Genomic DNA, 25,441 nt, shown 5'->3' with positions numbered 1-25,441 from the left:
CTAAGCTTGGCTTTGGGCTTTTGCTACAAGAATAAAGAGCCACCAGTTCTTCTCTATGACCTCTGACCATCCAGGGCGTGACAAGAAATCTGTGACAGCAGGACTGCCAGTGCCTTGTGAGTTCTGCAGCCTCCTGCAAACCTGCTGCTACAGCCATGAGTGATGCAGCTGCAAGCCCCTTGCAGGTGACGCTGCCAGGAGGTGTTTTTGTCTCTGTGTGTAGGTTGGATAAAGCAGAATTGGCAGGGTGAAAGCTAATACAGTCTGCATGTTGTGGGACAACATTACGTGGTGTGGACTGCTGGTGTTTTTTAATAACTGGACTGTCCTGTTGATAAAAAAAAACAATAGGGGAGGTGGCTCTTTTCCTTAAGTTTTCTTTTTTTTTTTTTTTTTTTTATTTCTATGTACAGGCTGAAAGTACTGTCCATAGGCAAGTAACAGCAGAACTGACTTGCTCACTCTTTGTAGATTACAAGACAATGGAGGTATCTTAAATCTGATCTCATCTTATATTATTACTGTTAACAGTCTCAGAACATGATTAAATACTGTTTAAAAAAAAGAAAAAACAACAAAATCCTGGATTTAGGTTCACATTCTTTGTCATCAAATACTAAATTCCTTATTTTTCCTTTGTAGAAGATATTTTTATCTTAAATTAATTCACCCTTGCTTTGTTTCTTTTTTTTTTTTTTTTTTTTTTCCTGAGCAGAAGCTGTCAATAACAGAGTGAGGATCAGTTTTCAGAGAAAAGCTGAGTTTGGCTCACTTTCCTTCAGCACTCAGAGGTGGATGCAGGATTTTGGGTGGAATTACATGTGAAACACTGATTTGTGTACTAATGCTGGCTCAAGAAGTTTGGTGACTTGATGGCTTGAAAAGCAGATCCATGTTAAAAGCATCTTTTAAATTGAGAGGGACACAAGCGACTAAGTGTTAAAATAAATATATAAATTAGAGTAAGACCTTGGAGAAGCTATGGTCTTCTAGAAGAGAGAGGTTTAGGATGGTTTTCATGAAGACTGGGAAGAAAGATTAATTTAGATTTATTTCTCTAACCTGTGTTCAGAGATGCTATAGAGAGATTTCAAAGTGTGACTTTTAGTGGAGAAACTTTGGAAAATGCTAGGTTGATGAGTGCTCCAGAATGTTGTTAAAATGAAATTAGGAAGCTTTTGATTAGGAGAAACTAGTAAATTCCATGCAGTCTCCAACAGCATGGCTGAATTAGATAATAGCAGAGAATAACTGATTTGGAGAGACTTTAGATGGTGCAGTGCTGATGGACCTGCAGGTGTCTGGTTCAGAGAAGCCACCTTGTTGTACAAGATGTGTGAGACTGATTTTAATGCTAGAGGGTTAGGGGTTAAACACAGTAAGTGTCTTATATGACGTGCACAAGAATTTACCTGGTATCGGGCCAAAAGCATGTGTCTCTTAGCTGCATATGTGGTTCCATAATACATAGAGTTTTTGGCTGAAGAGCAAATCTGCAAATCTTTGATTGGAATAAAATGGAAATACCTAAGTTAGAACAAAGTGTTCAAGCACTACCTTGTGAGAGTTATAGCCGAGATACCATTCCCTCAACTTTTCAGTGATGATAAGGAATACAGCCGGAACAAGACTATGTTGTATGTGGGTTGCTGCTTTAGAGGATGATAGATTTTGCTATTTAGCTTTACTGGTAGCGAGAATAAGACTTAAATGGAAGTTGCTTGAGAGTCATCAGTGTTTCTAAAGCAGGGATTATCAGAGGCTTCTCTGAGGACACGAAAGCACAAAAAACCATTTTTTCTGAGAAGTTCTTCACTCCCCCAGGCTATTATTTATAGTAACTGTAAACATAGTATGTTAAAGGTTTTTTTTTTTAATTGTGAGGTAAGGGGTACTGTATCATTTTGTAAGTAACTGCAAAGGCAAATGTTTACATCTGAAGAGTCCCAGTTCTTTAAATTAGAATTATTATCAAGTGTTCAAAGTGTAACATGCTCTGAGAGGCTTAGGCAGAACTGTAACACTGCTTGGAATGTTCTTGTTGAGATCACTTGTTAAAATGTGTGAGCAAGCTGTCTCCAAAGCATCCTTCTTATGTGCAAACTGTTTTGTGTGATGTTTATTTACCCACTGCTATATTAAGGCCTCATTGCAGTTGTGTGTTATACAGTTATGATTAACCACAATGAAAAAATGCTGCAAAACCTGTCATCTGAGCTGCTGCAGTCCTGCCACGATGAGGTCAGTGAAAAAATGGATCCCAAATGGATGCGAACCATCTGTGCTTGGACTGGTGAATGAAGGTAGCTTACAACACAACTGTATGAATTCATGAGTGGTGATACGATGTTACCACAGAGAAGACGTTACTTGTTTTGTTTTTATAGAGTACTGTTTAAGGCTTCACTTGGGTTTGTGGAAGCCTGATCTTCAGATAATCACTTCTACACCACAATCTAGTTGGCATACTTAGCTGCACATTTTGGTAGAAGCAAGAGTAGACAGACGTTACAAAGAAATACATGGAAATAAGGGCTGATCATATTGCCGGCTGATATGTTTGCCAGAAAAGCTGCTGGCCTGGAAGAAGTTGTTAAAGACATTCCTTCATTTCAGCACAATGTAAATTGTGTTTTCATCAGAGACACCTGGTGAAAATAAGCTGTGGCATAACCACGAGCTGCAAGCTTTCACAGAGCCTTTGTTGCTTCTGTCCTCCTTTCTTCTGTACGACTGAGATGAACCTATGGAGAAATGTTGCTGTCAGAAGATACAAAGTTCTGGACTCATCCCCTAAGAGTTAATATTAAGTAAACTCACTGTTAGGGGTGTGATGTGTAAGAAAAGGTTGGTTAATCTATATTGCTGCTTGGCTTCATTTGTTTATTTTTTTCCTACCCAATGTAACAGAGGTGTAAATCTGTTTAGCTGTTTACTGAAAGTCCAAAGTGCTTGAGGGTGTCTCTGTACTAATTCTTTTTTTTCCACAGAGTGAGAAGTAACACAATTAGTGTATGCAAACTTCTCCCTGTACTGGGGATACTAATGAGACTGCTTGCTGTCACCAGAAATGCCCCTTCCATACACAGCAGCTTCCCACGCTACGGTATGCATACACATAGAATAATTAACAAAAAATCATTACTGTAGGAATCGGGATCGTAATTTCCATGTGTTATGATGACTCTTCTGCTCTTTCTTCAACCTTGTATGTGTGTGGTGGTCGGGTGTGTTTCCTGACAGGGTATTCTGCAGCCCAGAGAACTTAATGACCAATACACATGAGATACGAACATTAGGTTTGGTGATCGGATTGTACAAGAAGCATTCTTGCAGAAGCACGAGTTGTATAGAAGGTCTCTCTACTGCTTTAACATAACCTGCCCTGCCCAGCTTCCTCCTGTTAGATCAGAACAAAACACTGGTAAAGCTGAGAGGCAGTTTATTTCCCACGTGTTCTGCATTTCAACCTTTAGCATGTGTCAATAGTTTTGACTAGAAAAACCTAGTAAGTTTATACTTCCCTTCTTCTTAACATTTAAAAATACTTTGGGAACTTATTTTCAGATTTTTTTCCAGAACTGAAATGTTGCATGCTGATGGGATTCTCAGCAGGCAAAGGGTGCCTTTTGTTGAAAAGCTTCCAAGCCTATCCAGAAGATTTCAGAGTTGGGCCGAGCTGGGGAAAGATCTGTGTTTGATTTCAACAATCCTGGATAGCTTGGGTGAGTTTGGCTGCAAGGGCTTTGCACAAACTGTCATAAAGACGAGCCATTTTGAGAACTCAAGCTGGAGCTTAATCCTGTACTGTGCTGATATCTATTGGTCTAGAGTTAGCTAAATTACAGAGAAAATAACTTCACAGCAGTTTTTCAGATACACAGAGGTTAAAAATGCTGATTAATTTCCAATTCTGTTGAAAACAGACTGCTACTTTAAGAAAATATTATCTGTCTTCATGACAGGTCAGCAGAAATTCTTGAGTTGTTTCAGCTGTCTGCAGCTGGATTTTAACCCACAATTTAGCCCATGGGAGAAGGGGGGAGCTACTGCTCTGTACCACCACTCTCCTGTACTCTGAGTCTGGCAGAAGTCCGTTTATATATGCTTTGTTTCTTTGTCTTTGTGAGCCTGGGGACCTTAGCTAAGATCTGATGTAAGGAGATGTAAGGAGACTCAGTGCCATGCAAGCAAGAGGCCATTTCTTGGGTGTGCAAAACTATTCCTGGAGGTGGATCACACGCTAGACCCATATGTTGGTCCTTTGTACATGTGCATGGCAAATCTTCAACAACCATAGGGAGGCGTAACTCCACTGCTCTATTTCACGGGTATATCCCTCACTGGGAGGGATGTGGCAGGTATGACATGGGGTGACACTGAAATAAGCGCTGATATCCAGCATCTGGTTAATATAGGCAGCCTCAGAGCAAGTCTATAATGGTAAGAGTGAAAGGATAAGGAAAGCTTATTCTACCAAATGTAAGCGTTTCTGTTTTCCCCCACTTTTTATACCATTAGCTGCTTACACAACGACAAATTTTGACCACATTTGCCCACTGGTGTCAGTGTACATAGCCAGCAGTCTCGTGATGATGCTTGGTACGCTCCCTGTCCCTTTGGCCCATGCGTTAACAGCAGCTGAAAAGGCACGGACAGCTGACAGGCATATAAATGCTACCAGATGGAAATCCCTGGTGTAGGCTTCACATGACTGCACCTCTAAATATTTAGGCTCTTACTTTCGGCTTGTGTTTTAGTTTGTTGTTTTTTCAAAGCATTGTTTTATGTAATTAAAAAATGTTGCTTATATGCAGTCACCAGCTGTGCCAGCCACAATTTTACAGCAAGGAACTCCATGGCAGATATATTCAGCCTGGATCACATCTGCCCATAATAACATCAAGACAGTTCCAGCTTTCTTGTTGTGTTTTGATGGCCGTTGGTTTTACTGTAATACTAAATTAGAGCTGAAGAAAGGTGTCCTGTACTGTTCTCCCATGAAGTTGGTTATATTTTAAATGTATTTGTATTTCTGCGGTGGAGTTCTTATATTAAACTGTGGTATTCTAAAAAGTGCTTCCTCTTGCTTAAAGTTAATCTGCCACCTGATCATTTCGTCGGGTACCTTCCCATTTAGGTTATTAGAAGAAATGAATATTCAAGTTCCTTTTATATTCTCCACCTTGTTCATCATTTCACAAACTCATATCCTCTGTTTCCGATCCCATCAACTTTAAGCTGCAGATTTTTAGGCTGTTTTATCTCTCTTCCTGTGGAAATCACTGCATACCACCTGTTCTACCAGCAGTGACTTCCCATACACCCATCTACAGCTGGAACGGCCAAAAGTGCATCCTGTTCTAGATTGTTTGGAATTACTTTTCCCCATATACATTTCTCTTCGTATTTATTGACCTTCACTTTCTGCCCTTTACCGTGTAAGTCTACTAGGAAATTCTTTGTTGTTGCAAAAACTAGTGTTAGCCATGTACTTCAGTTACTATTTAAAAATTAAATAAAAAATAACACTAAGTACCTGAAGAAGAAATCAGCTAGCTTTCGGCAACACTTTACACTTTCCCGAGTAGCAGGTGTATGCCAAACTGAATGATATAAAAACATTTCTGGGAACAGTTAGTACAAGGGGCATGTGTAGTCGTCTGTAGAACAACAAGCACAGTGTACTATTGGATTTTTGTTATATTGTACTCTTCTTAGAGAGTGATAGATCTTAAAATGCTGTCATTCTGGAGAATTTTACTTGTTTGCTTAGCAATTTGAAGAGAATTGTTGATGAAGGCTTCAGCTCTCTGAAGGTGTCCCTTAAAATGCAGAATCCTCAGTTGACATCTGTTCTGTTATTCCTGTCGTTAGACGTTTATCTCTGTATAAAGAAAAAGACATCCAGTATGGTTTTTGTAGAAGAAAAGCCTTAAATGTGATGTGTGGTTTTTTTGGTGGCACGAACAGAACTAATTTGACAGCAATTACAGTTCCAGGGCTCTGAGTAGGGTGGTACCATGCAACTCTAACCCTTTTAAACAGCACCACTTCCCTGCGAGTGGCAAAGCAACCATGTTCAGAGCAAAATGGGTGTAATATTTCTCATGGTTAATACAGCCCTTGGTAATTGTGGAATGCTATTTTTCACAGCTCTCTGCAAACATATCCGAGAACAAATGGGCGAGGTGGGTGGATGACAGGCTGACTAGCTCAAGGTCACACAGTGTATTGTCCCAGAGGTAGCAGCCCAGTAATTCCAACATCTTTCTAATGTAGAAATCTAACTCATCTCTAACCTCTGATACATTTTTTGCAGGGGAAAAAGGCTAGAGTTTAAATAAAAAGTATTATGCCATATTCATGTAAAAGCTTAAAAAAGGAATTATAGAACATAAGAGCTTGGGTCAGATGTTTAGGATGTCTTGTAAAAATCCCAAGAAACCAAGAATTTAAAGTGAAAGGATATAAAGCCATGAGTTCTCTCTTCATATTTTTGCTGTTAATATAGCATAACTAAAGACAGATCCAGCAAATCTTTCATACTATGTTTGGGGGCTTGGGGTGGGGTGGGGATTCTTTTAATGGGAGGAGTGATTTCTTTATTTATTTTTTAATTTTTATTTAGCACAGTTCCTGCAGAAATACACAGGGCCAAATTAAGCCCACAGTCGCATTGTGTGATAGCTTGCTGGTTTTAATGCAGTTGCAGAAGCCACGTGAAGAAAGTATCTGACATGCTGTTACTAATTTCATTTGTGGAAAATGAGATTAATAATGAATATAAGCATCCATTAAACGTAGACTCACCAGTTAAATAAGTATGTTGACTAAATAATTAGTATATGAAGAGGTACTTTTTAGTCAGGATGACGTTCAGCCAGAATGACACTTTATGAAAGGTATTTTCTGTGATTTTTTTTTTAAACTAATGCTCCCTGAACAGCTTTCTCTATAAATCTAAGCTGTGATTCTGCAGATCTTTTTCTTTACATCAAGGTCATTTCCATCCCTCTTTCTGCTCCTCACTGCTTCTTTGGCAGCGCTGATAAAAGCGTTTGAGGGCTGCATGATTGGCAGTACTTAATTATTTCAACTTGGACCAGTTTTTGGATCCAGCACACTGCATGGCCTTAAGCAGCTGCTGCAGCACAGGTGGGGAGCAGGGTAAGTGACGGAGGTTTGGGGAATACAGGAATGAGGACTGCTTGAGCTGACTCTGCAGCTCTGAAATAAAGTAACACGCAGTTAATGCATGCTGCCATCTTGTGGCTCCTGCTTGGAAAGTTTTTAAAATCCTGCAAAGTGTCCAAATAATCAGAATCTGTCATGCAGTATTAGGAAGTAATGGAGCAGTTCTCTAGAGTCAGTGGCACAGAAGATTTTTGTGTGTTTTCCTAGACAGTGATCTGTTTGAAATCATAAAGTGAGTTGCCATTTTTCTTAGCCTTTCGTGGTAATGGGAACTAAAAGTTGGAGGTGCACCATATGTGTTTATGTATAATCTTCAGTGTTATTTTATATCTTATTATGGAGAACTGACATCACTCAATGTGCAGTTACAGAAATTTGTATGCATTTTAACAGTTCATAGACAGAAAATGGGATTTACATGAAAATCTGTGTATAGTGTTCATTTATTTATTAAGTAGACCTGGAGCATAAGTAAAATCAAGGATGAGAAGTCTCACCAAAGTCTGCCAAGGGCTGTATTCACCCCTGATGTCACAAAAGAAGAAACAACAAGGGCGATCAGGAGGGTGAGTTGCTTAACACGCCTCACTTTAAACATTCAGGAGGTGAACATGGTGCTACTGCATAATAAATGTTTGTAACTGAGCTTAATACTTCCATGAACTCTTTGGCAGCATTTGCATTTCACTTGACCGTGCTTTTGAACTGCTCTAGGGTTTTTTTGTTTGCTTTTTTTCCTCCCAGGAGCCAGGATTGTTTATGCTAATGTCTCAAATTTCTTATGTCTGTGGATGACTCCTGATTCCCTTAGTCACTACACTCCCTGCTGCAGCCCCAGGCAGGGACTTCTGGAGACATTGCTTCCTGGCATCTCCATGAGTTTATCCAAATCTCCTTTCAGGGCATTGCCTGTCTTTAACTAACCATTGACTGTTGTTAGAAGCCATGTGCTTCCGTGGATGTATCGACATTGTAATTGAATTGTTAAGGCTGAGATCTTACTGAAGTGCGTCTCTAAGATAATTTCCTGTTCTTTATTTTCTTACTCAAATACTCTTGCTTTCAGGAAACCTTAAGGTTTCCCTGCCTAGACTGTGTGTATATATCTCTATATAGAGATGTTCACTTCCCCTTTACATCCATATGCATATTGTAGTAAGTGTTTTGTGTGCTTAAATTTTTTCCTTGGCAGTACCAGTATAGCACACTGCTGCTCATTCTTCTGATGTTCACTGAGAACATTACAGACAACAGACGGTCCCTTTTATTTGCCACTGGCTGAAGGGAGAGTTTCTGTTGCAAAGCTTTGATGTTGCAGATGCTTTTGAATCCTATTTCTCTCTATTGATTCATCTTCATAGTTGTCAGTGATTTCTTTTTTTCCTTGTAATTTCTCAGCTCCTTTGGTAGATAGTGTGTTGGACTGTGCTACATGGCTTGCATGGCCAAATGAGGCTTACTTTTTTTTTTCTGGGTTTCTATTTCAGCCTTACAGCTTGGTTTCTTTAAGGCTGCCTAGCTCAGAGCTTGCTTCTCGAGCCAAGGAAGTGTGCCTTTGGTGGCAGGAACCTCTAATAAATGAATAACCACAATTCTCCCTTTGTAGCAGTGGGATTAGTTTATATCTCTAAGCCCGCAGGACAAATGCTTTTTGCTTTGTCATGATCCCTTAATATAAAAAATACTTGTTATGGCTGACAACCCGTCCTTTCAGTAGTCTCGGTAAGCACTGCAAATGAGCAGATCAGCACTTCCCTTGGTCCTCCTCATATTACTGATGTACATGGGGGATAATCACAGGAACAGAAAGACCTGTTGGAAAAAACGTTCAGAAGGCCAAAATGTTTAATGTTTTATTTTTTTTCACTGTAGTTGTTAAAAAAAAAAAGCTCAAGAGAAGGAAGTGAGAGTCTAGCACTGTTGGTAGTAACAACTAATAGTGAGATCTCAGCATAGAGAAAAAACATATTCAAGGGTGTTCTTGGGAAACTGGGTGGTCTCAGGCTGTCTGGGTGTCAGGAATTTTATTAAAGAGCTAGCTGAAGTGATTTCAGAATCATTTATGGTCTCTCTGACAAATTACGCTGGATAGGTGAGGAGCACCCGAGTGCCAAAAAGGTCATGCAGTCTCTAGAAATAATAGAGGGCCAAGGTAATTACAGATCAGTTTAATTATCCTTTGCAGAAGAAAAAAAAAAGAAACAAAAGCAGTCTGGAAGGTGTTGGACAAGTAAAGCAAAGCAAAATAAAAGGTCTTCTTGCTATGGGAGAGGCAGTTCATGACAATATGCTAGGTCTTTTTGGCATAGACGTACCTAATGCTGGCTCTAAATGAAACCGGGTACAAAACGGTTGGATGATGCTAAAATGATGTATTTCAGGTGATTGTCCCAGAAACATTTCTTTCAGTCTTGGGTGGTAAACAGAGAATGGAGCTTCATGTACTGATTATGTGAAGCTAGTGCAGATTCGGTAGCTGGAGAATCTGTAGGTTATTGGGAGAGGAATACAGCTAGGGTTCAAACCTTGACAAATGGAGAAACTAGGAGGCCATACAACAAAGATAAAAGCAGGTTGCTTCACTTAGAGGGGAGAAAATCAGCTCTATAGGCGGCATCAGAGGGGCGGCTGTTCTGACAGTAGAAACTGCTGGTGTTTATACTGGGTCAGAAGCTAAACATGAGTCAACAAAACTTGTCCTGTTGTGAAAAAGCAAATATCGTGCTGGGGTGTAAACAGAAATGCAGACAGCAAAACACGTGTTGCAATCTCTTCGTTCCGCTCAGCGTGATGCGGTTTCGGCTACAGTACCTGAATCGGGGGCTGGAGCTGTGCCCTTGAAGAGAACGTGTGCGCTGCTGTAATTCCTCGATCTGTGCTTCTGGGCTGGCAAGAGCAAAACTGCTTGCCTGCTGCCTCATGACTTGGGTGTTGAATGATTCCCACTGAAACAGAGCTGTTTTCTCCTGCTTGAGAGCGGGGAAGGCAGGCTGATGCGAGAGTGCTCTGTGGGGAAATTGGGTTCCCTCTCTGGTGTCACGTGCTGCTCTCCAAAGCTTGATTCCTGGCCTCTGCAGGCTTCATGAGGAGTGACCCGTTATGCTCTTGTCCTTTGGCAGTTAGTTTTTTATTTGGCCACTTGGTCGTCTTGTTTAGCAGATGTTGATGTTTTCCAAGAGGGCTATTGCATGCGTGGCTTCAAATAGTGTCGGGCAGTGTCTTTGCAAAGGCAGATGTGCTAGGTGTAAATTCCTGAAATACAGCCCAGTCTCTCTGGGTCACCTTGTTCGGGCATCTTTAGTCATGCATAGAGAGACCGCAGGCAGGATGTGCACAACCTGGCTAATAAATACAGCTTGATGGCTTTAACACGTCATCTGCTACACTCAGCATTAGTATGCGTCCACCCTCCTCTCCGTAAGCCATCCACAGAGTCTTTGCTGGCCACATAGGCATTGCCAGGAGGGAAAGGGTTGGTCTGGGTGCTCCCTGCAGCAGATCCCTAGTGGAACAGGCAGATCCCATTGCTGTTTTTCACCTCCGTGATTACTTCCTATAGAATTTTCAACATTTGTGTTTTAACTCTTGACCGAGCTACTGACTTTCGCTGTTGTAACAGTCCTGTAAGTGTTTTATCTTGCATAGCTCTGTTTTATGGCTTTTCCCACAGCTTAACAATTTCCTCCCCCAATTTTAGAGAGCTGGGCTGCGTTGAAGCTAGGTCATTGGACACTGTTGAACCTCTTCAAGGAGAGGCAGAAGGCTACCGAGGATTACACCATCCTCGATCTTGGAGGCAGTGTTTCTGAAGACTAAACAGCTAGCAGTGTTGATGTGAGTGATGGGTTAGGTGGCAGGGGAGGGAATAGGTAAGAGCCAACCTCAAGCACCAGATCCAGCCCCATCCCACTGCTGGTGTTGGGTCTGAGGCCGCATTGCCTGCCTTCCTAGTCCCACAGGAGACAGATCTTCCAAACTCCTGGCTGCTTAAAAGGGACTTTGTTGCCTCACAGTGTGGTTCTGGGTTTTGCTGGGCTGCAGTGCTAGACATCTGAAAGAGGAATTAATCTGCAGGTGCTTAGTTGGAGCTAGCATGTGGCTTTCCAGGCACGCAAGCCAGTTCTCAGGGTCAAATGGCTGGACTGTGCTGATTGATCTTAGCCAGTGTCATGAGAACATCTAAACGCAACACTCTGGGCACCGAAGGGGGATGACTTGGCAAAGAACAAGAGGACCAAGAAACAAATGGTACCCAGATCGCACCATCTTTCACAGAGGGCAAAGGCATGCACGTCTCCTCTGCAAGCACACCGCTTCTTAAACAGGGGCTCAGCAGTTTTCCCAGATGTTAGCTCACTAACAAAAGGGCTAAACAAACAGCAACAGATGGCAAGTCCCCTGTTGTTGTGCACCGCAAAGCCAGATGATGACTCCAAAATGCATTTTGCAGAGTTGCTGCTCGCAGTGGGTTAGTTTGAACGAGCAATGAGCTACAGCCAGAGGAAATGAGAGAGCAGCAGGAACATTGTTATATCCTTCTCAGCTGTGATTAGGAAAGAGTACTGGAAGATGATGGCTCTCCTCTGGGCTCTGTGTGTTAACACTGCAGCAAGGGTAAATGCAGAATTAATGGGAGGGTTGGTTTTTTTAAGACTTTCTCCAGAAACTCTTTACAAAGAGTATTGCTCCTATTGCTCCCAGGGGCATTTACATTAGAAGAGACAGAGGTTATTTTGAGAGTCCTTTCCCAAAAGAGGTCTCTGTTATGTGATGTTCTAGCTAGAAAGACCTTCTCCAGAGGGTCTGATGCCTTTGTTGTTGATGCCTTTGTTCAGTACTGCCCCTGGCTTGGACTCTGCTTAAAGACAGTGAAAACCCTGGCTCGCCAACCTCTCTGGAAATAATTCCCTGCTACTTTCAGGTAGGTGTCCAGGAACATGGCCCCAAGATCAGGGACGAGTGGCTACACAAGCAGTTAAAATTCAATGCTTTTTGTCTTGGTTTCCCTATGAGAGCAAATTTACATTTCCTTCCATTTTCAAGGTCTGTTAGTCACTCTGGCTTTACCAGACTCCCAGGGTCACAAACTCAAAGCCATAGAAATAACACTATTATGCAGTTTCCCACCGATGCCAGCACTGCCCTGTAGCAATATCTGGAGCTAAAAGACCTTTCGGTGTGTGGGACATCTGAAAGACACCTGAATGACTAGCTCTGTTAATATTTCCATGTCATTCCATGACATGATTCAAGTATGGAGGTGTGTGTGTGTATAAGGGGAGAGAACTATTGTGGGTAGGTGGACTATCAGTGAAGCTGTCTGGCCCCTGCAGGAACCGGGGTTTCTGCGGTGGATCCAAGCCATCACATTTTACATCCAGGAGCTGCTAATGTCAGTAATGGCATTTCTCCAGCCGCCTGCTTCGAAAGATGCCTGGGTTTTGTTTATGCACAAGGGACTCGTGTTTTGTGAGTGCCCCATCCACCACAGGGGATGTCTCTGTGAGCAGAGGCCCGGCACTAATGCCATCCTGCATGGCTGTGAATGAATTCGCCCTTTATTCAGCATTACCCACCCCTGCTGAGCTGCGAGCTCTGCACTGCGCGCAGGCATACACGGACGCTGCCGTTTGCAGTGCTTGTTCAGCCGGGCTTCCACACCCCGGTGCCTCTAATCCTGGACAAAACCTGGGCCACGGAGGAGAAAACACAATGAGACGACTTCTATTCTTAGCCTGCATGGCCTCAGAGCTGGTTCTCTGGGGTGTAGGGTGATGAATATGCAGTTGCTGGAGCTCTTGACAAAGCAGGGTGAGTAGCGGTGTTTGTCGTTAGCGCTGTACATATGCTCCTCTCTCATTGGATCTGTAACCTTCACTGCAGCTTTTCACAGTTACATAAATATGGCCTATTTTCCCTACGAATTAACATCTTGCCTGCTAAGTTTAGGCTTTCACATGCATACAAAACAAGCCATCTGATTTTTCACATGCAGCTGGAGTCCTGGCTCAACTGGGAGAAGCGGTCGCTGCCCGTACAACGCCTTCACGGTGGTGATGAACGATGGTGCCGAGTGTCCCCCTGCGAGTGGCACAGCCCTGTGAAGTCCTGGACATCTCATTGCAAACACCATCCGAGGTGCCTTGTCCTTTCCCCCGGGGAAAGTCAGACCCCAGCTGTGTGGCTGCGAGGATGCCGGAGGGTCTGCCTTCCTGGCAGGCTGTGAGGCTTCCTGCGTGTCCCGGAGACTGGAAGGTTGGCTGCATGCTTTGGAGCACAGAGCAGATGGTTGCTCACTACCCAGAAAATACAGATGTGGTTGTCTTTTTTTTTTTTTTTTTCCTACACAAAGCTGGCTTTTTCCCCTCTACTAAAAATGCACTGGGAGATTGTGCTACAGTATCTGTAGAAAAAAACAGCCCTGTAGAGAACGGATGTCACTAAGAAATCTCCCAGCCCCGGGGTGTAAGAAAACCAATTTACGTCTGCCGAGACTCTGGTTGGATTTATTACTGAAGTAGTATAGATGTGCAGGACTGCAGGGGGGTACGCAGGAATCTGTTCTCCAGTGATATTACTCCCTTCTTCAGCCAGCCTAAAGGGATCCAGCCCTGCTGCTGCTGGGGTCTGTCTGTGGTGGGGCAGTGGTCAGGGTTTAGGCATAGTGTCAGATCTCAGCTTCTTACTTCCGTTGCAGGGGAAGTAAGGAGACATGGTTGTGGGTCCTAAAATGATCGCCCCTGGGCCAGTGCATCTGCTGCTATAGGCAGAAGAGGCCCTCCACAGGTGTGGATCCTCAGTGAGACCTTTTCTGTTCCAGGGTTGGTGGCGTGCTGTGACTTGAAATATATTCTGACACCTGGCAGCACAACCCCGCGAGGGAGCCGTTTCCTGGAGCTGGACACCAGAGTCCTGAGGCCAGCCCAACACACATTGTCTGGGTGCTGGATTTTGCTTAGTAGGGCCTGGTCCTGTCCTGCTCTGCTGTAGACACGTGTGATCTCAGGTGAGTCTTAAAGGTGTACTGCAGAATACATATATATAGTCACTTAGAGACGGACCTGGCAGCACGGTGTGCTCTCAGGTTAACTGCTGCGGAGGGTATTGGAGACTTTCTGTGCTCATAATTCAATGCATCACACCTATTGATTTTATTAGCAGTCAGCCGTGTGGCTAGATCTCCGTGTCTTTTCTGACAACCTTACAGTAAGGAGCTGTGATAAACAGGTGACTGGGAGTTTTCAGGGGAGGCCATAATACCTTAACCATCTGGCCTCTCTTTTAGTTTAATTCTGGCCAAACTGAGCACCCCAAGTAAAACCTCAGAATGGTAAGGCACTAGGACAGAAGAAGGGAGGAGATGTGGGATTTTTCAAAAGCTGACAGAGGCATTAGGCACAAAGCTTTTTCTTCCCTGCAAGCTGGCCTGCACTTCTGAGCACATGATGCTTTTGAAAAGCATGCTATTAAATATGTGGAATCCTCTTCAGGGATGATTAGGGCTAGATCTGTGAATTCCTGTCTTTTTGGGATTGTCACTGAAGCAGATCAGCACAGTGTCAGGGACTGCAGGCAGCTCTGCACAGCCTCCAGTACCCCTGCCATGCCTCTGGACCTGTATTAGCATGATCCAGGTAACGGGAATGGTAGGCAGAGGCTAAGATTTAAATGTAGGTGCCTTGGGTACGTGCAGCCCACTTCCTGGCTGTCTTGATGCAATGCTGTGTGTATCAGCTTTGGGTCAGATCAGTCCTCCTGCATCCTTCAACTGCGTTGAGGAGGACTGGGGCTGAAGATTTTTGATTTCTAAGGGAGGAAAGGAGTAGTCAAGATAAAACTGAACTCTCTATCATCACTATCATTTCCTTCTCTCAAGTAGGACCCTTTCCCTCCCAGGTAAAAGCAAACAAAGACAACAAAGGCCCCAGTACCAAGCCGGTAGTTTTTCTTGCTCTGCTGGTCCGTGAGGACCTAATCTCTACCCTGTCCCTTCTCTCTACCATGCCCCCAGCCAGCAGCGGAAGCTGGCGAGCTCTCCATGGGCAGCAGCCAGCCTGCGGCAATAATGAGAGCAAGTCAGGCAGTGCCATCCTATGCAAGCCTCTGGCTGCTCGGCCGTGTGCATCTGTGAGTGAGCTCTCCCTTCTCCCCCTTCCCTCTCTTTCATAACCCACAACCCCGGCTCTTGTTCTTTTCACGAGATGCAGGGCTAGGGAGCCAGGAAAGTGGCAGAGTGCTGCTGCTCCTCCAGAGATAGCCGTGGCCAGGCTGGCTCCCTCACCCTCCCCGATGCAGTGGCAGCCTGCAGGCGCTGTTCTTCCTCGGGGCCCCAACCAGCCGTGTCCTTCAAGCACCAAAAGCCACGTAGCCACCACCCTGCTGCCAGCTGCAGGACAGGTAAGAGCTAGGAGTACCTTAGCACAGCTCCCTCGGGGGGTGATGCAGGGCCTGGTGGCTCTCTGCATGGATTTGAGGCTCTGGGAGGGGGGATTTTACTTGTTTACTTGCGCCAGTTTTCTGTGGGGATGGATGGCTTCACAGGCAAAGCGGGAAGGGAAGGATGCTGCTCAGATGTCACCCCTGTTAATGTCAGGGCAGCGCTTCTCCTGGTGTGTTAATCTTCCAGTGGCATCCTGTGAATGGTCAAAGGGATGCAGGCAGGGAAAGAGAGCGTTGCACTTCTTACGTTAACCCCCAGCCCACCCCTGGCTGGGCTGATACGAGGAGCAGGGCTGGTTCTGGGGGTGAGCTCCGTTTCAATTGGATTAGTGGTGGGCCTTTGATGCTGGGAGAAAATGTTAGTCTGTGCCAGTGCCTGTAGCTGCAAGATGGTTTGAATTTTTTCCTTTGCTGTTGTTGGTGTTTTAAAATGGTGGGTTGTTTATCCTCTGAATGTTTGCACACAGAGTATCCGTGACATTGTGACTGACACCAGGGCTGAACACTGGGGCTGAGCTAGTTAAAAATAAGACTAATTGGAGCGAAAGGAAAATGTGTTGGAGGGGAGAGAACTGCGCTGAGCAACGGCTGGAGCAAAAACTTGCAGATGGCAGGAGTGTTTGCAGGTGGGGGAAGAATTGGGGTTAATGTAAGTGGGCTCATTTTCCTGCAGCCCTGACTGCGGGACTGCTGTAACTCGTGGAGGTCACTGCAGCGGCAAGGGCCCTCTCTTCTCTGGGAATGAGCTGGTCGTTCAGTGCAGCTAAGAAACACACAGGCCCCATCGTGCTGGCATCTTCTCTCTGTGCCTGATTATCGCTGCACCGAGTCCTGGGCATCACTAGTTGCATTCTTCCATCTGGGGACCCTGCACGTTGTCAGGGCGGTACTTCGGCTCTGACCGTACAGGGCTGTGCTCTGCTTGTCCGTGCTGTCCTGTTGTGCCACCCTGCTCTGAGGCTTACGTGTTCCTGCAGCCCAAAGCTCCTCGGAAGCAGAAATCCAGCACTGTCTGCTCTGGCAGCACAAGTCTGGCCTTTTGCCCTGCAGTCCTTCCACGCAGCTCTGGAGACGTTGCCCAGTCCTTAGGGCCTGACCAGTGCAGGCACTGGCAGCGCTGCGGCGTGCATCTCTATCCGGGCTGTCAGGACACAAGCGATGATTGCCAGCCAGCTTCCCGAGGAGAGATTTGTGCTGGATGCAGCAGACATTCTTATGAAAGAACCACCATCTGCTGGAGCAGAGGATGAGCCCATCTAACTCGCTTCATTTATGTTTTAATTAAGGCTGGAGCAGCGGCCTCCAGAGATGAGAGAGGAATCCCAGCTCACCCGGGCAGTTTACTCTGTTTGTATTTCATCATGCAAGTATTCATTCAGCTGCTCACATGTTTCAATTTGAGCACGTGCTCAGGTGTTTTGCTGCAGTGACCTCCCAGTGCCACGTTGCCTCTCTGTGTAGTGGCTGATAACCCCAGTAAATCCTTGCTCTGGGACCTGGATGCCCTGTAAGCCCGAGGCTTTGAAACAGCAGTGATAAGAGCAAAGAATCACAGACCTTGTCCATCATAAATGGATTTGTGACTGCAGCCCGCAGATCTCAGAGATGATTTCTACCATTCAGTAAATGACTAGTTTGGCAGAGCGTTCAGCTCGCAAAATGCAGGCTGCTTGCAAGCACCTTGAGTGATCTCTCAGCAGAAAATGAACCCCGTCTGTCAGTAGGACTCGCTCCCTGGCCTGTGTTCAAGTATCAGCCCTCAGCCAAAACCTACCAGGGATGGAGCATCTGCAGGAGGGGATCGTTGCGGAGTTCTGTCTGTCGGGGTGGATCTGTCTCAGATCCCCAGCCGTACACACCGACTGCGTTACAGACACTGCCATATTGACAGCAGCAGCGACGCTGAAAGCTGGGAGGACTCCAAGGCTGCACAGAGCAGCTCTGTCAAGTCCAATCCTTTCTGCCTCCCTGCTCCATGCTTAACAGGATCCTCTCCAAACCGCACGCCGAGGCACCAACGCGTTTCTTAACGTGTAACTGCTCCTGGGCACAGGAGCGTGTCTCCTCGGAGAACAATTATGGAGTTGTAATAAAGTGCATTAAAGGGGAAATTCTTTGATTTCTGTCTTGCACAGTGCCCCTCTCAGCCTGGAGCTTCCCACACTACTTAGCTGTTGGTTTTGCATCCTACCTGCCTGGAAGAATCGAGGAGGGAGTCGGAGCATGCCGGCCGGGGCCTGGAGCCATCTCACACGGGAGGCATCTGCTCTGCTGCAGCCATCGCAACACCCGAGCGCTGCACACATGTCCAACTTTTATCATTGACACGGGGGAGAATTGAAATAGCTGCCATTCTCTCGAGCTAAGCCAGAGACAGAACAACGGAGCGCGCTTTATGTAACTCGTTTTTATTTTTAAACAGCCTTTTATTTTCAAGGGGAATTCAACTCAGTGGGTGTCTCCTATCTCCTGCCCTGCCTCGTTACTGCATGAGAAGTGGCTTCTTTTGTCAGTACCCCCTCCTATCCAGGATATCAGCTGCCTGAAACCTGCCCCTGAAACTCAAGGTCTCCTTGTTTGACCTTTCAGGATTTCCTGCCTGCTAGGGCTGACGTGGAGAATGATTTGAGGCTTAAGGTGAACAGAAAAAATAACCCCTTAAAATTTTTCTCTTTGTGTGTTTCCTGATGCTGTGGGAGCTTCTTTTTGGAAGGGGAAGCTGCTCTTGTGATTCTTTTAATAAGTAAGATAGTCTGTGATTTGTTTTGCAGTTTAGGAAGCTGTTGAGATCGGTTGTAATTCTCTTCTGCCCAGCCAATTACCTTGTACTGCACCAAGTGTGTTTTACCCTGGATCCTAAAACAGGCAGGCAGCCTGACGGTGAGCAGAGCATTGTGTGTTAGCTGTCAGTTACTAACTACTTTTAATGTTAACAGCTTTCATTGTAAACAGTGGTGGAAACAGCACGCTCTGGAGGCAAATTAATTACTAATTTGAATTACCTTGGGCTTGGGCCCACGTAGGTACCAGCCTGGCTTTTGAATAAATTTGGAATTTGTGGGTGTCAGAGGAGACCAAATGATGCTTCGTGTCACAAGTGGTTTTGTAGGATTTTAACTCTATGGCAAGAGCATTAGTTCGTTCCAGTCCTCCAGCAAAACAACCAACCACACACACAAAAAAAAGGCAAAACCAAACCAAAGCTCCCTTGGGTTGCAGCAGAAGTCCACCAGGGCTGAGGCTTATGGCTGAGCCAAAGGCAGGCTCTGCAGCCTGCAGATCACCTGCATTCCTGAGGCAGTGACTGCTGCAGGGAAGTGGCTAGCCCCACGCACTTGGTCAGTCACAGATCCTTCATCACAGAGCTCTTTCCAGAGAGGTCACAGAAGCAACAGAATCTTACTTAACCAACCAAAAAATGAACTCAGCTGTGGGGATGTAGCTATTATATGTCACAGCTGTCTGAAGAAACACATTCTTGATGCCAGGCTAAAACCACTTGGACTCGCAAGCCATGGAGCACACCCTAAAAAAAGCTCCTTGCCTTACAGCGTGAGGAAAGAGAGATGCTGGCACAGGACCAGGGAAGGTCACAAAGTAAGAGCAAACACAGTCCCAAAGAAGTTCAATGCCTTGTGGCGTGGATCGCTGTAAAGATGACAAGGCCTTGAAGTCAGAAGTGAGGAGTGGAAGCGACAGGCCCAGCATGACAGCTAGTTAAGCATAAAATAATGGAATCCCAGAGAGGCACGCAGCCCCCCGAGGAAACAGAGCAAGAGAGAGAAGACAGAGAGTAGTCTGCTGAAATGTCAAGGTAAAGGAGTTTATTCAAGGCAAGCCCATCGGAGATGTCAGCCAAGCAAATAAGGTAGTCAGCATAGCTGCTCTCTGATGTCGTAGCCCCAAAGGGAGAAGGGAGGTCAGCTGCCAGCCCTGGGGAGTTTTCTCCTCCCTGGGGGGGGCAGAAACCACACAGCTGCCAGCTGGGCTGGCTGGGTATCTCAGATGTTTGGGCAGCCGTACTGGAAGGAACGGATGTCTTCAGGCTATGCACCTCTAGCAGTTGGGTGGCAGAAGCTGGGACCGAGTGAAACCAGCGGAGATGTTTGGTCAGGAAGAAGTTTTGGGGTAAAAACTGCTCAAATGATAATCAGTAGGGGCACGGACAAAACACATGTAATAGGAAGGGAGGCAGTTAAAAATAATAGGGTGAGAAGGACCCTGGAGGTGATGTTATTGTCCAGGGAACAGGCTGGCAAATTCCCTTCCACCCTGTCCAGTGACAGGCAACAGTTCGAGTGCCGCACGCGTTTGTGTCTGCTGTTGGCAGGTCACAAGGAAATTGCTTTAAGGTATTTTTTAGAGAGTTAAAATTTTGGATGGGATTCAAACCTAATATCAAAATGAGTTATTTTATTAAAAGGTTTTAAATAGAAGGTACAGAGTAGTCAGAAATATGAGGGCCATTTTAGAAGGAATTTGCTATAAACCTTTTCTATCTCACAGAAGCTTTCTAAAATATTACCCTGTAAAATACAGTTCTCTTTATCTGCAATTTAATTACATTTCCCATAGTGCCTGTGTCAATACAACTCACTCACTTTGTTCTCTATTAACTCCATCCCAGCCTAGGAAAGTAAAAGAAAAATGGTGTTTTGCAGAGCTGTTTGTGGGTTGCTCCAGGACCTCACTGAGCTCACGAAAAGGGGGTGCTGACAGCCTGGAGAAATCGGGGCTGGGGTCCCTGCCCATACTGGTGGTGGCTGTGAGACAGCAACGTGTAAAACTGGCATAGGAGGACAACAAGCAGGAGCCCTCGTTTCTTGGCCTCTTCCACCCCACTAATGTCCTGGAGGTGCTGCAGCCCGTGTCACTTGTGACATCCTGCAGTTGCCCGGAGAGAACCTGGGAGTGTGGAAGGGCATTAAAACAGAAATGACGTGCTCGGAGTTGAACCCTTGGTGATGTTGTATTAAATTTGGCTTGGGTTTGGGGCAAGGGCTGAAGCTGATTGTTATTTAACTTGAACAAACCAGCCTGTTGTACCAGAGGCATAGGATGGACCTCAACCTTTGACCTTGGCTGAGAGGAGGTTGTATCAGCCGCTGCATTTTTATTTTTTTTATTTTTAAATGCTCGTCTCCTCGTAACCAGAGACGTGATTGACCCAAGTCAGGATGACCTGGGCTTTGCGATGGGAGGGTGAGAGCAAGGCAATTATTTCCTTGCCAGGTTGAGTTGTGAAGGAGGAGATCCGGGTCAGAGAGCTGGGATCACTCCTGCAGCACCACTAATCCCCGTGTTCTCCTGGTAAGTTCTGCAGGACTCGTTCCCCAGGGATGTTGCTGGTGATAATGTGCTATCTCAAGACACGTTCCCTGTTAGTAGCACAAGGACGTCAGGCCCAGCACCGCTTTAGCAGAGGAGAGGTGGGTGACTACGGGTTTCTAGGAAAAAGACAGGAGAGTAATGAGAAAAATAGTGACTGGTGTAACTGCAGACACTTTTTTTTTCCCCTGATGCCCCTGTCCCAGGCAGTGGCCAACTCCAGCAGGATCAAAACGAGCCATGGCTTGTGCCCTTGGTGAGCCTGGGGTGCACCTGAGTGCTTGCACAGCCTGCACAGCACCTGTGTTGGGGTTCTGGTGGCTGAGCCAAGCCTGGATCTGGGGTCGTGCTGCTGCCCCATGTGTGCTGGGGGCTAGGTTCCCGTGGAAGTCCCACTGGGGTGCGCTGAGAACCCCATATACATCCTCTGCTGGTTGAGGTGGGGGTGCAGGAGAGGGGAGGGAATGGGAGCTTGTGCTGTGGGGCGAGCAAACCACAGGAGGTCCAAACCACGGCAGGGAGCCCGTGGGGCTGCGCACATCAGGGGAGACGAGGGGTCAGTCGCATCCCTGACGAGCCAGGTGGGTTTCTTGTTCCCATGCCCTGCAATACGGCTCTCCCTCGCCCATTAACGATTTCGTTTGACCCTGCTGACACCGGGGCTCTTTAATTAAACTCCCCAGTCCCTTCTGTCCGTGGTAACTCCTGACGATCGGCGATCCGAGGGCAGTAACCTCCCCTAAACCTCAGAGGAGCTGATTAAACCGACGCAGGCGGCTGCTTTCTTCCAACGTACCGAGGGTGACAACGGCGAGAGCGTTGGCAGGCATCCCCCCGCCCGCCCCCAGATGCTCCCAGCCAACGCTTGGCACCCGCCACCTGTGCCGAGCTGTCGCCCATCTCGAGGGGCCGGCGAGATCCGCGGCCAGGTTAGCGGGGCGGCGGGCGAGGAGGGATGCGGCGAAACGTGCCGATCAGGTGGGCTCCTCGGCGGTGCCGCCAGCCAGCCACGCGAGCAGGCTCCGCAGCAGAGCCGAGCCCCAGCCTGCCGGGTGAGGCTGCTTTTTTAGCCCTCGCTGGATGTGACACGGAGCTGTGCTCCCAGCCCTGCTGCTGCTGCTGCTGCCGCCCGGGGAGAGCTGGGGAGGGGAGGTGTGTCGGAGTGTGACTTTCACCCCGTGCTGGGGGCTGTCTCTGAAGAGACTGCTCTGTTCTCTCCCCAGAGCCTCTGTGACCACAGCGTTGGCAAAGACCCACCGGCAGAGAGGACAGGTCAACGGCAGTGAGTATCTTTTCCCTGTGTCTGTCTGGCTGCAGTGCCTCGGTGTTCGGGTTTATCTGCCTTTCTCTGCATGTGAATGGACGGAGTTAATCTCTCGAAGCCCCTTGGGGGTTGTTGTTGTGGTTTTGTTTCTTTTTTGTGCTGCTGATTTTTTCCATTGGGATGGCTGCTTTGCTCAGGTGATCTCCTAGGGGGGGTTGATAATTTGATTGTTGTAGTTGCACCCCCTTCCTTTGTCTCCTAAGGAGAAACCCCAAAGCGCGTCCATGATGAGAGTGGCAATTCTCCTTGACCCAGGGTCCTTTCGTAGGAGGGGGAGGTAGGGCAAGTGATGGAGTGTGGGGCAGAAAAACCCGGCACCACGGACCCCCACTGGGATGCCTTTACCACATGCTACAGATTATGTTTACAAAGCCATAATTGACTGGCTTTACTTGCAATCAAAGGAAATATCCGTGGGCATGTCAGCCTAGCCGTGCGGTTGTCTTTGTGGGGAATGTAGGTCTCGGCATCCCTGAAGTCAGGCAGACTTTGGGAGCACAGGGAAGTTCGGTGCTGCTCAGCTGTGCAGGTTGCGTTGTGTGGGCTGGCGAGCGGGTGGGAGCGGGGGCGAGCAGAAAGCTGTTTCGTAACAGGACCCCAAAAAGCATGCTGCTCGAGGAGACGGCGAGGGAGGGAGAGGGCACCCAGCGGGCACCCAGCTCCGCTTCCAGCTGTCACTTCGGAGTGATGGTGGGGAAGAGGGGCTGAGGGACTCCAGGAGATCCTGTGCTGTGGCCCCGCATGTGGGTGAGACTGTTAACGAGGAAATTTAAAGGGGCTTAAGGAATTACCAAGGATTGATTTCAGTTAAAGCGCATCGAAGCAGCCGGTCAGGGCAGGGATTAAGAAAATGCGCTCACTGGCACGTAGTGCAATCCCGGTTCCATTAATTTAGTTGGGGAGAGGCTTTGTGCATTTTTAATGTAATCAGGTTTTAAAAGGGATGTTGTGTTGGGCAGCCCAAGCTTTGGGATCTCCTCAGGCCCAAGCAGAACGGGGTCCTGGCTCCTTTGCACACAGCCTCTGCTCTCATCAGCTCCTTTGCCACTTCCTCAGTTGTTCCCTCTGGGCAAGAGGACACGGAGGTTATCTGGAGCTCGGCCTTGTCCTGGCAAACAGGAAACCTTTGCACTTTGCTCACTATACAGGCAGCTCGGTCCTGCTCTCTGTCCCATCGGTTTCCTGGCAGGTGTGGACCTCGCCTTCACTCTCTGATGTGAGATTTGTTTAACCGGTGGGCTGTGTGCCAAGGCTCCCAGGGACCCTGCCACCCCCTCTGTCCGTTCATCCTTCCCTCCCTCCCCGTTGCAGACCGTGCACCCCCTTTGTGACTTCCCGCAGGCTGCCACCGCCTGGAAGAGGAGATGTTTTCTTTCAGTTATTTTTGTGTGAGTGCTTGAGCCTGTGATGGTGCAAGGACCAGCATCCGCAGACGCGTGAAGTCCTCCTCTTATTTTATTTGCAGTGCCAGCTTTTCCGTGATGGCCGGTAACATCAGCCATGACCTGGAGGGACAGGGACAAGAGGTAGTTTGGTCTTCTTAGCGAGGTCAGTCCGGAAGCTCTGCCTGTTGAGGAGAGACCTTCAGAGGTGTTGAATGATGAGCGCGATAATGCCGAGTCCTGCTGCTCCGTGGTGAGCTGTGACGCCAAACTCAAGTCACTTTAGACCTGAAGCTGGACTTAACCTGCTGTCCTGGTTTTAGAAGGAAATGCTGTCTCTTCTCTGTGATCATCTCTCAACTCTGAATGTCTTCCATTGAAAAATCAACCTTCCACGCTAGGAAGCAAGGATCAAATGGGTTGAGAACAACTGGCCCTCCTTTTTTTGCAGAGGATTCTTTGGTATATTTTTAAGTGCCAGGACATGAAACAGTAAATCCCTCCTTCCCGCACTCCTATCTCCTGCAAACAGCCCTGACTGCTCTCCAAGCCAGCCAGTTAAGGGGTTAACTATAACTGGATGCCTGAATGGCTGCCTTACTGATCCCACGGAGGTAACTGAAAAGACACGCTGCATTCCTCACCCCTGCCCATCCTGTCGCTGTCTACCTCGTCCAGTAAGCCTTTCGGCTCGCTGTACCATCCCCTCTTCCCTCTTTCCCTTGCCTCTCCACCTCCCGCAGACCCAGATTTTCCCTCTCTTTCTCCTGTGTCCTGTCTTGGAAGCCATGACCCAGAGATTGGTGTTCCATGAGAGACAAGCTCCTTGCTTGTGGCGCAGCATCTCTGTCTCCCGTACGCTGCGATTCCCTGCTGCAGTCCCTTGATCTCAGGCATCAGAGAGAAATCTGAGCAGCATTGCAGTAATGCGTGTCACACCTCTTGCTGAGAAATTCGTGAGCTTGCTCGAACAAACAGCTGAGGGAGGATAAAGGTTGGGGGCAGGAGGTATCAGAAAGGTACCAGAAAGATCCGATAGCGGGCTCGGTGTCAGTTTGAGTCAGCAGGTCCAGCAGGCTCGGCTAGGAATGCGACACTCTGCACACAGTGTATCTGCACTGATGCTGGAAGTTTAGGCAGTGCAGCATCCTGAGCCCACCGGTCATGGGTCCGTTTTTTGAGGCTGTGCAACAATTCCTGCCACTAAAAATCTCCAGGTTTTTGTGCTCGATAAATTCCGTGAGTTGCCTGTGCTGTGCCAGGGAGACACTCCTTGCATTTAATTAACATTTAATTTGCTTTAAGATTACATTAAAATGTGCAATAATAGAAACTCTCTGAAGGGCGGGAGGAGAAGGGGGAAACAGGCATGCTAGAGATTGGCTCGGTTGCCGGTGCTGAAGTGTTCTGCAAGGACTGCATATGGAAGGGGAGAAATCCTGTGCTTCCCTCTGCAGCCACAGAAAGTGTGTGGCTTCTGTTTGGCAGCAGGGCTCAGCGAAGGGCTTCCTCTGGCTCAGAAGTGGGTGCAGCAGCTGAGAAGTGCAGGCTCAGTCGCTGAATTGTCCTCCTGCGCTCAGGAGGAGACAGCGGCCTCATTCGACGTGGGGGAAATGTGGCAGAAGCGATGCCCTTAGGCTGGAGAGGCAAGTAACAGGCTGTGCCCTGCTGGACACCGTGTCAAACCGTTAATCGGCATCTATATGTTTTTGAGAGGAGACAATGCCAGGGCAGTGCAACGTGTGTGTGACATCTCCCTCTCCCTTTGTGT

The 25,441-nt window shown here is 47.0% G+C and overlaps 1 protein-coding gene across 11 annotated transcripts in view; it reads left to right on the top strand.

Annotated features, from left to right (window-relative positions):
- The first annotated feature begins 139 nt into the window (after positions 1-139).
- The window catches only part of LOC308198853 (regulator of G-protein signaling 8), a 38,986-nt gene continuing 13,684 nt past the window's right edge, over positions 140-25,441 (top strand). The window contains exons 1-8 of one of the 11 annotated variants that reach the window (XM_080602023.1): positions 140-3,725; positions 10,895-11,031; positions 12,033-12,118; positions 13,193-13,335; positions 14,018-14,203; positions 15,405-15,594; positions 20,952-21,065; positions 22,188-22,246. In XM_080602023.1, coding sequence (XP_080458149.1) covers positions 15,487-15,594; positions 20,952-21,065; positions 22,188-22,246 — 281 coding nt within the window. In that variant the 5' untranslated portion in view covers positions 140-3,725; positions 10,895-11,031; positions 12,033-12,118; ... (1 more) ...; positions 14,018-14,203; positions 15,405-15,486. Of the gene's footprint in view, positions 3,726-6,566; positions 8,077-10,894; positions 11,032-12,032; positions 12,119-13,192; positions 13,336-14,017; positions 14,204-14,275; positions 15,595-20,951; positions 21,066-21,104; positions 21,546-21,570; positions 22,017-22,096; positions 22,247-23,753; positions 24,285-25,441 lie in introns of those variants that run through there. The other 10 variants (XM_080602026.1, XM_080602027.1, XM_080602033.1 and 7 more) reach the window with 10 other exon arrangements.

This window comes from Anser brachyrhynchus (assembly GCF_964034855.1).
Source record: "Anser brachyrhynchus genome assembly, chromosome: 8".
Taxonomy (NCBI): Eukaryota; Metazoa; Chordata; class Aves; order Anseriformes; family Anatidae; genus Anser; species Anser brachyrhynchus.
Note: the sequence above shows the minus strand (reverse complement) of the source record. Positions and strands in the feature narration are given on the sequence as shown.